This window comes from Chenopodium quinoa, unplaced genomic scaffold (assembly GCF_001683475.1).
Source record: "Chenopodium quinoa cultivar QQ74 unplaced genomic scaffold, ASM168347v1, whole genome shotgun sequence".
NCBI lineage: Eukaryota > Viridiplantae > Streptophyta > Magnoliopsida > Caryophyllales > Amaranthaceae > Chenopodium > Chenopodium quinoa.
Window position 1 is genome coordinate 4,862,945 of NW_018745170.1, and position 14,118 is coordinate 4,877,062.

General features: G+C 37.1%; 2 protein-coding genes across 2 annotated transcripts; one reads left to right on the forward strand and one right to left on the reverse strand.

Moving 5' to 3' along the window:
- The first annotated feature begins 448 nt into the window (after window positions 1–448).
- On the forward strand, window positions 449–2,650 carry LOC110710450. Its single transcript, XM_021888742.1, has one exon. The coding sequence runs from the start codon at window positions 449–451 to the stop codon at window positions 2,648–2,650; it is 2,202 nt and encodes a 733-aa protein (XP_021744434.1).
- A 6,679-nt stretch (window positions 2,651–9,329) lies between these two features.
- LOC110710387 (probable RNA-binding protein ARP1) lies at window positions 9,330–13,657 on the reverse strand. Its single transcript, XM_021888678.1, has 5 exons — window positions 13,341–13,657; window positions 12,726–13,066; window positions 12,561–12,603; window positions 11,235–11,502; window positions 9,330–9,787 (listed from the first exon to the last, which is right to left on the reverse strand). The coding sequence occupies exons 1-5, from the start codon at window positions 13,551–13,553 to the stop codon at window positions 9,768–9,770; spliced, it is 885 nt and encodes a 294-aa protein (XP_021744370.1). The 5' UTR covers window positions 13,554–13,657; the 3' UTR covers window positions 9,330–9,767.
- Between the last annotated feature and the right edge of the window lie 461 nt (window positions 13,658–14,118).

A 14,118-nucleotide genomic window follows, 5' to 3' on the forward strand; every position in this document is an offset into this window, starting at 1 on the left:
TTCATAATCATTTGCCCAGATACCCGTTCAAGGCATACACATTAGGAGTATGTCTTGAATAGTCCCCGGTTGGGACTGTCCTTGTACGCTTATTCTCACTTAGGTGGTGAATGTAAGCCTTGCTTTTGATTCTAGGGAAAATCTTGCCTTTTCATTTCTCTACAGTGTTCTCTGGGTACATATGTAGGTGTGTTTAATCGCCTACATCGTGTACTTGGAGAACTGTAGGGAAATGTTGGCGGATTTTCCGTAGAATTGAAAACCTGGCTTACATTCACTAGTGGGATTAAACGTACAAGGATGGGTTAGGTTGGAGTGATAAGGACCCTTTGGAAGCATTTCAAATCTCATTTGCATTTCCATAACACTTTGATGGATAATGATTAGGAAATACGCTTTGTGACTAATGTGGTTATACATATGCGTGAGTTGTGTAGAAGTTGTAATCATGAAACAAACAGAACGTAGCTGGATGTATGAAAGGAAGGTTGGGCAATATGTTAATCCAGAGTTCGTGAAAGGGGTTGATGAATTCATGAAATACGTCAAAGATAATCCCGAGAGTAGCAACCCGAATGAAGTTAGGTGTCCATGTGCTAAATGTAAGAACAAACGGCTTTGGGATCCAGATACGGTTAAACTTCATTTGTTTCGCGCGGGTTTTATACCTAATTACTATGAGTGGATGTGTCACGGGGAAGGGTTTCCGACAGTTCCTGAACGGGGGTCCAATGAATATCGTGAAATGGTTTTCGATGCTTTTGGTCATAGTCAGGATCAAGGGCATTCCGAGCAGGCCAGTGTTTCATCAGAGGAGGAGCCTAATGCACAATCTACGCATTTTCTGGATTTGTTGAAGGCTTCTGAAAGGCCATTATACGAAGGGAGTTCGTTGTCTGTGTTACAGATGGCCGCTAGAATCACCAGTCTAAAGTGCGAGTATAATCTGCCCCATAGATGTGCTGATGGGTTTGTTTCTTTGCTCAGTGAAGCAATTCCTAACAACAATCAAATGGTCGACACATTCTATGAGGTGAAAAAGATTGTGAAGGGCTTGGAACTGCCTCATGAAAGGATTCACGCTTGCCTGGAAGGATGTATGTTGTTTTGGAAGGATGATGCCCAACTGTCTACATGTAGAGCGTGTGGCAGCGATCGATACAAGCAGACTTCCAAGGGTAGCCTAGTGCCTTTGAACGTTTTGTTTTATTTCCCGATCACACCCAGGTTGCAAAGGCTGTTTACAACCAAGAATATTTCAGAGGAAATGACATGGCATTCGAAAAATCCTCGAGTTCAAGGCACTATGGCACACCCTAGTGATAGTGAAGCCTGGAAACACCTCGATAGTTGCTTGCCAGAGTTTGCCTACGAGCCTCGTAATGTTCGGCTTGGCTTGTGTACAGATGGTTTTGCTCCTCATGGCAAGTTTGGAGGCCAATATTCTTGTTGGCCTGTCATTTTGACCCCTTACAACCTGCCTCCCTCAATGTGTATGAAAAGACAATTTATGTTCCTTTCGTTGCTCGCTCCTAGTCCTAAAAACCCTAAGGGCAACTTGGATGTGAACATGCAACCGTTGATAGAGGAGTTGAATCATTTGTGGGAAGTTGGTGCGCATACGTACGATATTTCCACGAAACAGAATTTCAATCTTCGAGCAGCCATCCTATGGACCGTTAGTGACTTCCGGGCTTATGGTATGTTGTCCGGTTGGGCCACATCTGGTAAGAAAGCTTGTCCATATTGCATGGACAAAAGCAAAGGAATTTGGCTAGAACATGGTTGTAAGGTTTCTTGGTTTGATTGCCACCGCCAGTTCCTTTCGACAGATAACCCTTTTCGGAATAGTAGAACTGCGTTCTGTAGAAACAAAGTCGAAAAGGGTGCACTTCCACACATTATGTTAGGAGAGGAACTGTGGGAATGTGTGAAAGACCTTCCGAAGGCTACAGATGGGTCCGAGTCACTTCAACGCCTCAAAAAAGAAAAGAAGGGGTGGTTCAAGAAAAGCATATTATGGGAGCTTCCATATTGGAAGCATCTGCTTATTCGTCACAACCTAGATTTCATGCACGTTGAAAAGAACTTCTTTGATCAGTTAATTCACACAGTAATGGATGTGAAAAAGCATACGTGTGACACGCCATCCGCTCGAAATGACATTGCCAAATATTGTAAACATCTGCAGCTTCATCTTCAGGAGGATGATAGAGGAAAAGAGTTCATGCCAAGGGCTCCATTTGGTCTTGACAAGGCTCAGAGAAAAGTTTTGTGTGAGTGGGTTAAACAGTTGCGATTTCCCGATGGTTACGCCTCCAATTTGAGCAGATGCGTGGATATGCAAGCATGTAAGCTACACGGAATGAAAAGCCATGATTGTCACGTGTTCATGGAGAGGTTGTTGCCTACTACTCTGAGGGAATTGCTCCCTTTCTATGTTTGGAATGCAATAACAGAGATCAGCCAATTCTTTTGTGATTTGTGTTGCTATACAACATCGATTAGTGACATGGAGCGATTGGAGAAAAACATAGCTGAGATCCTGTGCAAGCTTGTGAAGGTCTTCCCCCCTGCATTCTTTAACTCCATGGAGAATTTACCCATTCATTTTCCATACGAGGGGAAGTTATGTGGTCCTGTTCAATAAAGATGGATGTATCCATTCGAAAGGTAAATCAAAGACCCATGCACATCCTATTTCTTACATCAAATTCAATTTCATGTCATGTTTATACATTTACATACATAACTATGATTGCAGGTTCCTCAATCATTTGAAACGAAAAATTGGAAACAAGGCTCGAGTTGAAGGATCCATTTGCAATGCTTATCTTACCAAAGAGATAGCAAACTTCTGCAGTAACTACTTTCAGGCGATGGTTGACACTAAAACACGAGATCTCGGTCGAAATGTGAATGCCGACGTGGACTCCACAGTGGACGACGCTGAAATTCCAGAGTTGTTCACGGAGGATAGCGGTCGTGTGTCAAATGAGGGAAAAACTCAGTTTTTAGATGAAAAAGAACTCGAGTGCGCTCATCTGTTCGTGTTACGAAACACCGACATTCTTGGTGAATACGAAAGGTATAATATAGTTTAGGAATGAAGTGTAGTTGGATGATATGATCAACTAAAATGATTACAATGTTGATTTACATTAATTTTGGCCTCATAGGAAGTTTGAGGACTACGTTCTTAGTACTCGACCTTATCTGTGTAGAGAAGAAGTAATGGAGAAATGCGAAGCTGAATTCCCTGATTGGTTTCATTGCAAGGTGATGTACACTGTCTAAACTTAGGATAATTATGATTTACTATTCGTTGCTATTTAATTTACTCATTTAGGGAAGTGTGACGGTTATATTCAAAACGTTTATAGGTTGTTGAGGAGGAACAAAACTCGGATGTACTGCGAGCGTTGTGCATGCGCTCTTTCAAGCGTGTTCGAACTTGGAAGCAGATTTTTGTCGGTGGCTTTAATTTCCATACACATGCCCATGGCAAGCACAAATCTACGATGAATTATGGCGTGTGTGTATCAAGTGAGGATGGTGGAGAGTACTTCGGCATTTTAGACGACATTATTAAACTGGTCTACACTGGTCCCGAAAAAGAGTACAAGACTATTTTGTTTAAGTGTAGATCGATGAATTGTGGTAGGGGAATGAACATACATGAACAGTACAAGCTTGTCGAAGTGAATCATACTAAGAAATACCCCAAGTATGATCCCTTTGTTTTATCTTACCAAGTGACTCAAGTGTACTACATCATACCTTAGCCTGAAACGGGATCGAATACAATGGTGGGCTGTATTTAAAACACAAGCAAGATCAGTGGTTGATGCTCCGGTGGACTTAGAGTTCTTGCAGGCACTATCCCCACAATTACATGCAACGCTTTGCCCACCGAATGATATTCCTGACTATGTCCAAGATGATGATGATGAGGATGATGACGATGGCTTTGTTATCTCCAGCGATGAAGATGATGAATCTAGCATCAACTCTAGTGATAGTGACGAGGATGATGATATCGATGTATTATTAGATGATAGTAGTAATGATTCCAGTACTGATAGTAGTAGTGATGACATTAATGAATAGGGGAATATGTTACTCTCCTTCTTTGAATTTGCTTATTATTGTAAAATAGACAAATGACTTGGTCTTTTAATAAATCGATCATTACTTTTACACTGAAATGTTATTAGATTGCCCGAGTCACTTGTAACTTATAATATGCTATAATGTTATTAACAACAATTTCAGGTGATCATGGCGGGCGGTAAAGACAAAGGTAAACGGACAATGGAGATCGACTCTTCCGATGAGGACATGGAGGATGCACATGATTTGGGTACTACTCAGGAGCCCACTTCCAGCTCATCACGAGATCAGACACAAGAGCATTCACAGTTGCCGGTATTAGACCCTACTGTGCTCTAGTACGTACATACATTAAATGAATTGGGATTATAATCTTTTTTTTGAGAAGTTAACCTATTTATTACTTGTAACAAGTTTTGCAATACGTAACTTTGTGGTTTCCTCATTTCATGTAGGTTTGACGATAACAAGGTGAGGAATGCGGTCTTCAGGACACTAACCGGATACTATCGAGAGCCTTGGAGGAATTACGGGGAGGTGGATGCAGCAACCAAGGAACACTGGTGGAACCTATTCTGCGTAAGCTATTATAAACTTAATTGAAAACATGTTTTATGAAAATGTTGAGATGAAGTTGAATACATGACTTATAAAGTTTATCATTTGCAGAAAGAATTCACGTGGGCACCTCAATTGACCGAGGATGTGAAGCACACTTTTGAAAAGAAGCTTGCTACTCGGTTACGTGACATGTTCTACACAGTCACGCACAAGATGAGAGGTGGAAAGCCAGCCTGGCTCATTGAGGACGTCTACAAGAAAATGATGGATATTGTTGCCGCCGATCCAACTTACAAGAAGAGCTCAGCCCAAAATAAGAAAAACAGGAGGGGCAGCTCAATGGAAAATCCGGTTGAAGCTACCCACTATCAGGGTTCGATGTCAGCTGTATAACATGCTAAACGGATGGTAAGTTTGTTGAATATGCCGGTAAAATAGAAGAGTATTGTGTATTACTATGTACAGGTGCTCTAACATTTACAGTTTATCATTTTCTGCATGTATAATCAAAGGCGGCGAAGAATAAAGGCCAACTCCCAACAGCTCATGAGCTGTTTATGAAGACACACTTCAAGGAAGTGCCTGGGAAAGGCACAGTACCAGCCAACACCAAAGCACAGCATATTGCGGTATTAAATTCAATAACACCTAAAACTGTTATATGCATGTTATAAGAAAGGTCAGCTTCATTTGGTAACAAATGTAGAAAATAGGCAAAGAATAGGTCATATAGGCAAAGAAAATTGTTATATGCATGTTATAAGAAATAGGGGACTTAGTTGTTTTTGTGATTTCAAGGCATGTGCACCTAAAACTACCTATAATATGCATGTTATGAGAAAGAAATGGTCCATTAGGTCAGAAATGATGAAAATAGGCAACAAATTGGTCATATAGGGGTCTTTTGTTGAATTTGGTTCCAAATCGTCCCCGGAACTTAGAGACTTGGTTGTTTTTGTGATTTCAAGGCATGTGCACCTAAAACTAACTATAATATGCATGTTATGAGAAAGAAATGGTCCATTTGGTAAGAAATGATGAAAATAGGCAACAAATTGGTCATATAGGGGTCTATTGGTTGAATTTTGGTCCAAATCGTCCCCGAAACTTGGGGACTTGGTTGTTTTTGTGATTTCAAGGCATGTGCACCTAAAAATACCTATAATATGCATGTTATGAGAAAGAAATGGTCCATTACGTAAGAAATGATGAAAATAGGCAACAAATTGGTCATGTAGGGGTCTTTTGGTTGAATTTTGGTCCAAATCGTCCCCGGAACTTGGGGAATTGGTTGTTTTTGTGATTTCAAGGCTTATACATGTAAAACTACCTATAATAGACATGTTATGACAAAGAAACGGTTCATTTTGTTAGCAATGTAGAAAATAGGCAAAGAATAGGTCATATAGGTCTCAGTTGGTTCTATTTGGGTCTAAATCGTTCATAAAACTTAGGGAGTTGGTTTTATTTGAGATTTCAAGGCATGTACATCTATAACTACGTATAATAGACATGTTATGAAAAAGAAATGGTTCATTTGGTTAGAAATGTAGAAAATAGGCAAGGAATAGGTCATATAGGCCTCTGTTGGTTCTATTTGGGTCCAATTCGTTCCCAAAACTTAGGGAGTTGGTTTTGTTTGTGATTTCAAGGCTTATACATGTAAAAATACCTATAATAGACATGTTATGACAAGGAAATGGTTCATTTGGTTAGAAATGTAGAAAATAGGCAAGGAATAGGTCATATAGGCCTCAGTTGGTTCTATTTGGGTCAAATTCGTTCCCAAAACTTAGGGAGTTGTTTTTTTTTTTGTGATTCTAAGGCATGTGCACCTAAAACTAACTATAATAGCCATGTTATGATGCAGAAATGGTTCATTTGGTAAGAAATGTATATAATGGGCAAAGAATAGGTCGTATAGCCCTCAATTTGTTGTATTTTGTTCAGAATTTTGATTTTAACTTACATCTGTGTGCACCTTTTCATATGTGTATCTTGTAGGAGGCCTACAAGAAGAAATTTGAAGAAGCAAGCACCCAAGGGATTCAGAAGAGTCCAAATGAGTTGTACTAGGAAACCGTAGGTGGTCGCAACAAGAAGGGTCGTGTGAAGGGACTTGGCCAAGGTGCAGAGCTGTATTATGGCAACATGATGGGTTCCAAGTCTTCCCAGCAGTACACGCCTTCCTTTCTTTCCCAGATGCAGGATCAGATCGACCAGAGGGTGGAGTAGAGGTTGGAGGAGAGGGTGCAAGCTATGCGGAGTGAAATGGAAGTCGAGATGGAGACTCGATTGGCCGAAATAGAAAGGAGAAACCAAGAGAGGTATGAAGAGATGATGCGTCGATTCTCCAGCAACGACCCATGTTCCAACATTCCACATCAGCGTCGAGACCCCACAAACGACCCGAGTAGAGGCGGTGCAGGGCAAGGTACACCGGCTGTAGCTTAGCATTTGTGTATATAGTATGTACATATATTTAGATTTAGATTATGTTGTATAGTTGCACAAAATGTATACATTATTATAAATAAATATATAAAAATATTTTCGTAATTAAATCGTCAATTCAAAGTTATCTTAAATTAGGTGCAGGATATATTAGGTGCAGGATATTAAATTAATTCATTTAATTTTTGCTAAATAAACAGGACTATTCCGATGTATTTTTTCGTCAGAACATATACTATTCCGATGGAATTTTTCGTCGGAACATATAATCTTCCGACGAATTTTTCCGTCGGAAGGGTATACGTTGCGACGGAATTTTCCATCGGAAGGGTATATGTTCCGAAGGAATTTTCCGTCGGAAGCTTATATGTTTCGACGGATTATTTTTCGTCGGAAGATTGCGACGGACTCTCGTTTAAAGTCAGATCCAGCTCCGACAGAAAGGAATCCGTCGGAGATTCCGTCGGAAGTTGGTCTTCCGACGAAATTTTCCTCGGAAAACGTCGATTTTCCTAAGAGGTGTATTGCGACAGATAGTTCCGTCGGAAAGCCCTATTCTGAAGGATTTTCCGATGTTTCCGACGGAAAAATTCCGTCGGAATGCAGCTGTTTTCTTGTAGTGTGATAGTGCGTATAGGTAGTCTGTTATTAGTTTTTGGGGGAATATTTCACAAGAATGCCATATAATATTATCATTCTGCTAAATCAATCAAAGAAACAAAAAGGAAAGCGATAGACCTGGCCGCCGGAATATAGCAAGCCTTCTTCATTAGCCTTTCTACCAAGAGGAACCAGAGGTAAAACTTGCCACCAAATTTCAAGCAATTAATTCAAAAAATCGCCAAATTAAAGCAGCAATTTCATCTAAAAAAACTACAAAATCATATCAAAAATTAAAACCACCTGCCAAAGAGAGCAACCAGCATAATGACGCCAATCGATGAACCGAAAAGCTTCGTCTCCAAGATCGCCAATGCCATGAGGTCCAGGCAACGACATCGGATACAGTAGAATTCCAGCTCTCCGCCGGTCTGACGGAGACAACTCCGGCAAAAACTCATCGTAATTAACCGGAAGATCCTCGCCGACCCTGGTGGCAGTGACGGCAGCGTTAGATACGGCGGTGACGGAGGTAAGGTGTGTGGAGGTGACGGCGGAGGAGAGAGAAAGTGAGGAGGTGAAAATGAGGTTAGGTTTGGAAGGAATGAATGAAGATGGAAAGAAAGAGAGAGAGTTGAGAGACGCCATTGTTATAGGTATCGCCATTGTTAGGGAGGAATTGGAGGAGGAGAGAGAATTTGTATGGAAGTGTAATAACATTAAAAGTTAACGGAAGCAACTAACGGCAGTTTAACGGCGAGGTCACCATATAGTGACTCTTTATACTTTTAGGTTATAGCGTAGAAAGTCATATATGTTAGGACACAACGTAGAAAAGTGAAAAAAACGAGGTTATCATATAGAATAACCCTTTATTTTTTATGTTTTCATGTCGTACTCGATCTTTTTACGGATCACTATCGCTTATATGGTTGGAAAAAATAGGTTGTAAATTGTTATTCTGAATGCAAATCCCATAGAAGTACCATAAGGATATGTACTGCAAATATGCATGTTGTGATAGTCAGAAGTCGAGCTTCATGAGCATGTGGCCAAGTCATAAATGGTTCAAAGAACATGCAATTAATATACTTTTCAATCTCTTAGTCAGTACTCTCCATATCTGATCTTTGAATCTTACGCACAATATCTATTTCATCAAACTACCAGCTGTAAAGATTCCATAACTCTTTAGAATATTGATATGTATATCATATTAGTCCCTCTATTTTTCTTCATCTGTTACTATACTTTTCAACTCTTGCGTGGTTCTTTACTTCGCTTTTTGTAGGTTAAATACTTCAAAATAGGGGAAAAAGTAAGGGGAATCTTACCTCCTAGTACCCTCACTTGATAAGATTAGAGCCATAAACTTTTAGGATTTAGGTTAAGTTTCTTACAAAGTGAGCCAAGCCTTGATTGGTATGATCGAGAACTGTGATATGCTATAACTGCTGTACATTTGTGTTATAAATATATACGTAGTATTTTTATTAAATTATAGCATAAAGTTTTGATAATTAATTTTCTATTTCGTTGAATACATTGAAATATTAATGATAAAAGTCTGCATTTTAAAAACCATAAAATAAATAAATATAGCAAACAAAGAGGCCTAAGAGAGTATATTGTATAAAATAGTACTCCGGTAATTTATATATTTGGATATTGTAGGGGTGATTACATGATAGTACTTGTACTACACAACATGATTTAATGATCTATTAGAATCTCATTTTACATCATGTAAGTTAGAGAGAATGAATTTATTTATTTAATTATTTAGTTAATTGTCCAATACCTAAGAATGTAAATTAATAATAATAATTAAACAAATTAAATTTTAAAAAATTAAGGGTCTATTTTCCCCCTTTTTTCTTGTTTTTGTTGGAAATATGAGCCATTCTTCCAGCAAATGAATTGATAACAATGTTAATTCCGAGCCAAAGACGCCATCTTCCTTAGCTTGCACTTATTGAATGGTTCTTCCTTTAATTATCTTCGTCCATTCATTAAGCAATCTCTTGCTCCACTTGAACCTACTCCACAGCCAAACACACTGAATCTCAAAATATTAGCTTATAATTCATATATCAATTAATGATTAAATGACCTAAAAATATTTCTTATGTAAACTTAGTAGGAGAGTTACACGACACTGACACAGTACTATATAGTACAATAAAGGGTTCTATGGACTCCTATCACTTGTTATTTCAAGTACCCGTAAATAATATAACAATTTATACTCATAAAATCAATTTTGTTAATTATGATTTATGGTCACCACTTTCTATTTAAGATTGATGGAGTCCGGCCTCGGTGATCTATGAAAGGCTTGATACATGAATATGAATTCTTAACCTCATACACGATCGATTAAGCATTATCAATCTTATATTTGCAATTTCCGATTAAGGGTATGCTAATAGATTTTAAGTCTATCATTTAGCGGCCAGTGCCCTATTTACTAATCGTTTTTTTTTATCATAAACAATACGCGGTATTTAATTATGACACTTCATATATCTAATAGGATCAAAAAAAACAACAAAAAATAAGCTAAGAATTTTTTCCCTAAGATGAAATGAAAATTAAGGGAGAATGTATTGTAAGAACGTTTCATAAAAAATTTTCTAGTAATGTTTATATCTAACTAAAGAAAATGATTATTTTTGAAGGTCTTAATATTATAATGGTGCTACTTTATACGTAGTAGAAGACATAGAATGACATAGATAGTTGCACACATGTAATGCCAGCAAAATTAGTTGTGGCCATATCTTTAAGACAGCTTAGACCGTAGGAGAGGCCATGATTGATGCCAACTAGATCACTACATGAGGAGGCCAGACGTATAGTAATTAATAAATTGAGGTAATTAAATTAACTAATTTACTTACTACGGAATAGTAGTTATTTTCATTAAAACTACAATATATTGTACAAGCTATATAACATATACTTTTTTGTTACAAAAAGTAATTATTAACAATACGAAGTACGTATTTTGATTCAAGTGTGCCTACAGTCTAGATCGCAAACAACATTATTTAGCTTTGTGAAATGCTACATATTCTGATCTACACCATGTTATGTCTTTTGCAACAACAACAACAAAAAATTACAACTTGAAAGAGAATTAGATTTTGATGCTAAGTGTATTCACTATAAATTATTGAATAATAATTGTGGTACTTAGATTTGTAAATGGTGTGCATTATTTGGACTTATTTCATCAAAATAGAATTAAAAATAGTAATTTTGCTTGACGTGATCTACGGAATAATAAAGGAATAAAAATCAATAATTTCCATCAAGATTCTTTTGGTGTGCACTAGGTCTAGCCTAAGGTGAGACGGTCCAACTAAACATTAACAATTTACCCAATCATAGACCACAACTATAAAACCGTCTTCTACAAGAATTTGCGATGTACAATTAATAACTCAATAAATCATCAAAAACATCATGATAATGAGAGGAAAAAAAAAAAAGTAGTTTACCTGAGGGAGAAGTTACACAAACAGGAGTAGTGGGCTTAGAGATGATGGGAGGTTGGGCAGTAATTGGGCCAGAAGAAGTGGGTTGATAAATATGGGCTGGTAGGCCCATAGCAGCAGCCTGATGATGGTGTTGTTGGTGGTGATTAGAGTAAGGGTAAAATGGGTAAATTGGCATCAAAGTATTTGCTCCAGCCATCATAGCCTGACCTGGATACATCTGTGGGTAATGCCCCCCGTTTATGTAGGCCCCACCACTGTAGCTTAATTTCTGCAATTTCCAGTAACATGTTAGTTTGAGTTTGACCACTCAGTCAATACAAATAACGGTCTTAATAAATATAATAACGGCAATTAATAAAGATGCTAGTATAATAAAAGTATTTCTCCCGTTTAATTAAAAGCTTGAGAGTTTATACATAAGAAATTCTATATTGCAGAAGTCATTGCAACTAAAAATGAACAGAAAATTTTAACTCCATATTATGTGTAGAAAAATGTACTAGCAATACTTATTATCGTAGATTCATAGATGATGTAGTTGTAATTATTATTGACATGTAATAATACATTGAATCAATAATAGAGAGTTCGTTCCAAATTATGGAGTACAAATTACACATGAATAAAGCTTAGCATAGTTGCAAATAAAGTGGGGACATCAATAAGATCTTTTTAATTGCAAGTTTAAAGAATAATAAGAGATATAACAGCCAAAATATAATTATATACGGAATATTTAAGTTAATATGGACCACTCCTTGTATTATTTGTGTAATTTAATTGACTTGCTATACATAAAAAAATAAAAAAAATAAAAATTAAAAATTAAAAAATTAAAAAAAAAAATTCATTGTTCAATGTTCATAGATAAATTTGTGCAAATATACAATCCAAATTGTGGTCATTAGTGGTCTCATCGAACAAGTCGTCATTAGTGCAATTATGAATTAAGGGTAGGATTTAATCAAAGTTAATTGCACTACATAAAAAACTTATTTCTAACGTTTGGAATATACACCAATGTTTAGTTACAATTCACAATTGAGTATACTAACTAATAACTTTCATTATAAATCCGAGTGTGTAAAGTTTATTTATGTTTTTGCACATTTATATTATTTAAGGGGATTTTTTATTATTAGCAACAAAAATAAAGTATGCATGTTACAATCAAGTCTAATATGAGCATACACGACATTTAAACTATACGAAATAAGTGTTGATTAAATGATAGATAATAACAATGTAGTCATCGCAAGACATAATTGCACACATGACAATGTATTAGATTACTTACTGCATGCTAATTTTAATTTATTTACTTACATGATTGTAGCCAACATCAGCTGCAATATAGGTAGGAGAGTACCTGAAAATCAAAGTGTTACACATTAGCACTATATATTGTAACAAGAAGTTGTGTCTTAGTGTCAATTAAAGCAATGCATCTAAAAATAAATCGAGTGACTAAGAAAATTTATTAATTAATACCCGTAGAAGGGAAAAGGTTGATGGTGTTGATGGGGATGATACGGAGTCGTAGGAGTAGGCGAACCAGCACGACCACCAGCAACAGCAGCAGGATAGTACCACTGCACATGAGCAGTAGGTGCAGCAGCCGAGGTAGGGCTCAATGCACTATTGCCACCGCCACCACTACCACCGCCATTGTTGGATGCTGGCCTTTGATGGGGTTGAGGAGTAGTCGACGATGATCTTGGTGGGCGGCGAGCCCCTAAGGCTGCTAGGTTGCAGTTAGCACGTCTGCTGTTGATAATTGGTGTAGCATCTTCACATGCCTTCTTTGCTGCTTCCGGCTCCTTAAAAGTCACCTGTTTTATGATAACACATAATTATTAATTTGGAACATAACAATTAACAACTCCAGCAAAAAAATAACGTTAAAGTCCAAATAGTACAACAATTTTACAACGGATATAAAACATTATGGTGTCGAACCTAATTAAAAAGATCTAAACTTACAAAGTTATAACAATTGGAATACTCTGGCAAATAAATTAAATAAGGTAAAAGTCAAAGTGGTGCAACTATTTTATAACATATGTATAATGTTCTGGTGTCTACCCTAAAAAGATTGAAACTTACGAAGCCGTAACCCTTGGATCGGCCGGTGATCTTATCAGAAATGATAACAGCCTCTAAGATCTCACCAAACTTCTCAAAATGCTCATACAAAGCTTGCTTAGGGGTCTCCCACGCCAATCCACCAACAAAAACCTTTGTAAGCGTCGTATCGCCGAATTGCGGTTTATTACTATTGTTATCACCATTGTTGTTATTGAAGTCGCTCATGGTCATGTTAGGATGAATATTAAGTTAATTGGTAGAGTGAAAGTTTAAGACAAAGAAAGAATAAGAAGGAATAGAGGAGTGAAAGAAAAAAGAGGTGAAATATAAGGGGAAGAAGGATAGTTGGGAAACTTAAAAAAAAAAAAAAAAAAAAAAATAGACAGGTAATGACAGGTAAGAATATGCTGATTGGGATATTTAGTGCTATAGGTGTCTCTTAGCTTAGCAACGTGATCTCATCTCTCCAATCTTGGATGTTTTTCCCACTATTATGCGGCGTATGTCATCATTTTTACGGTTTTTTTTTTCTTTTTTTAAAAAAAAAAAAAAAAAAAAAAAAACTATATTTAGCAAAGAAATTAATTGATGGAAGCTTCGTCAATTAACTAGTTCTATAGTCCGATTAGAGGCACAAGCACAATAACGTAAAGGTGTCCTTTATATAAGTTGAAACAAAGGTAGCAAACAAATCATCCGTAACTATGCTGTGTAACATGACTTATTAAATTTTTGGGTACGAATTGAGTTATGTTGTGTAACACGAGTTATTGATTTTTCGGAAACATATTAGGTT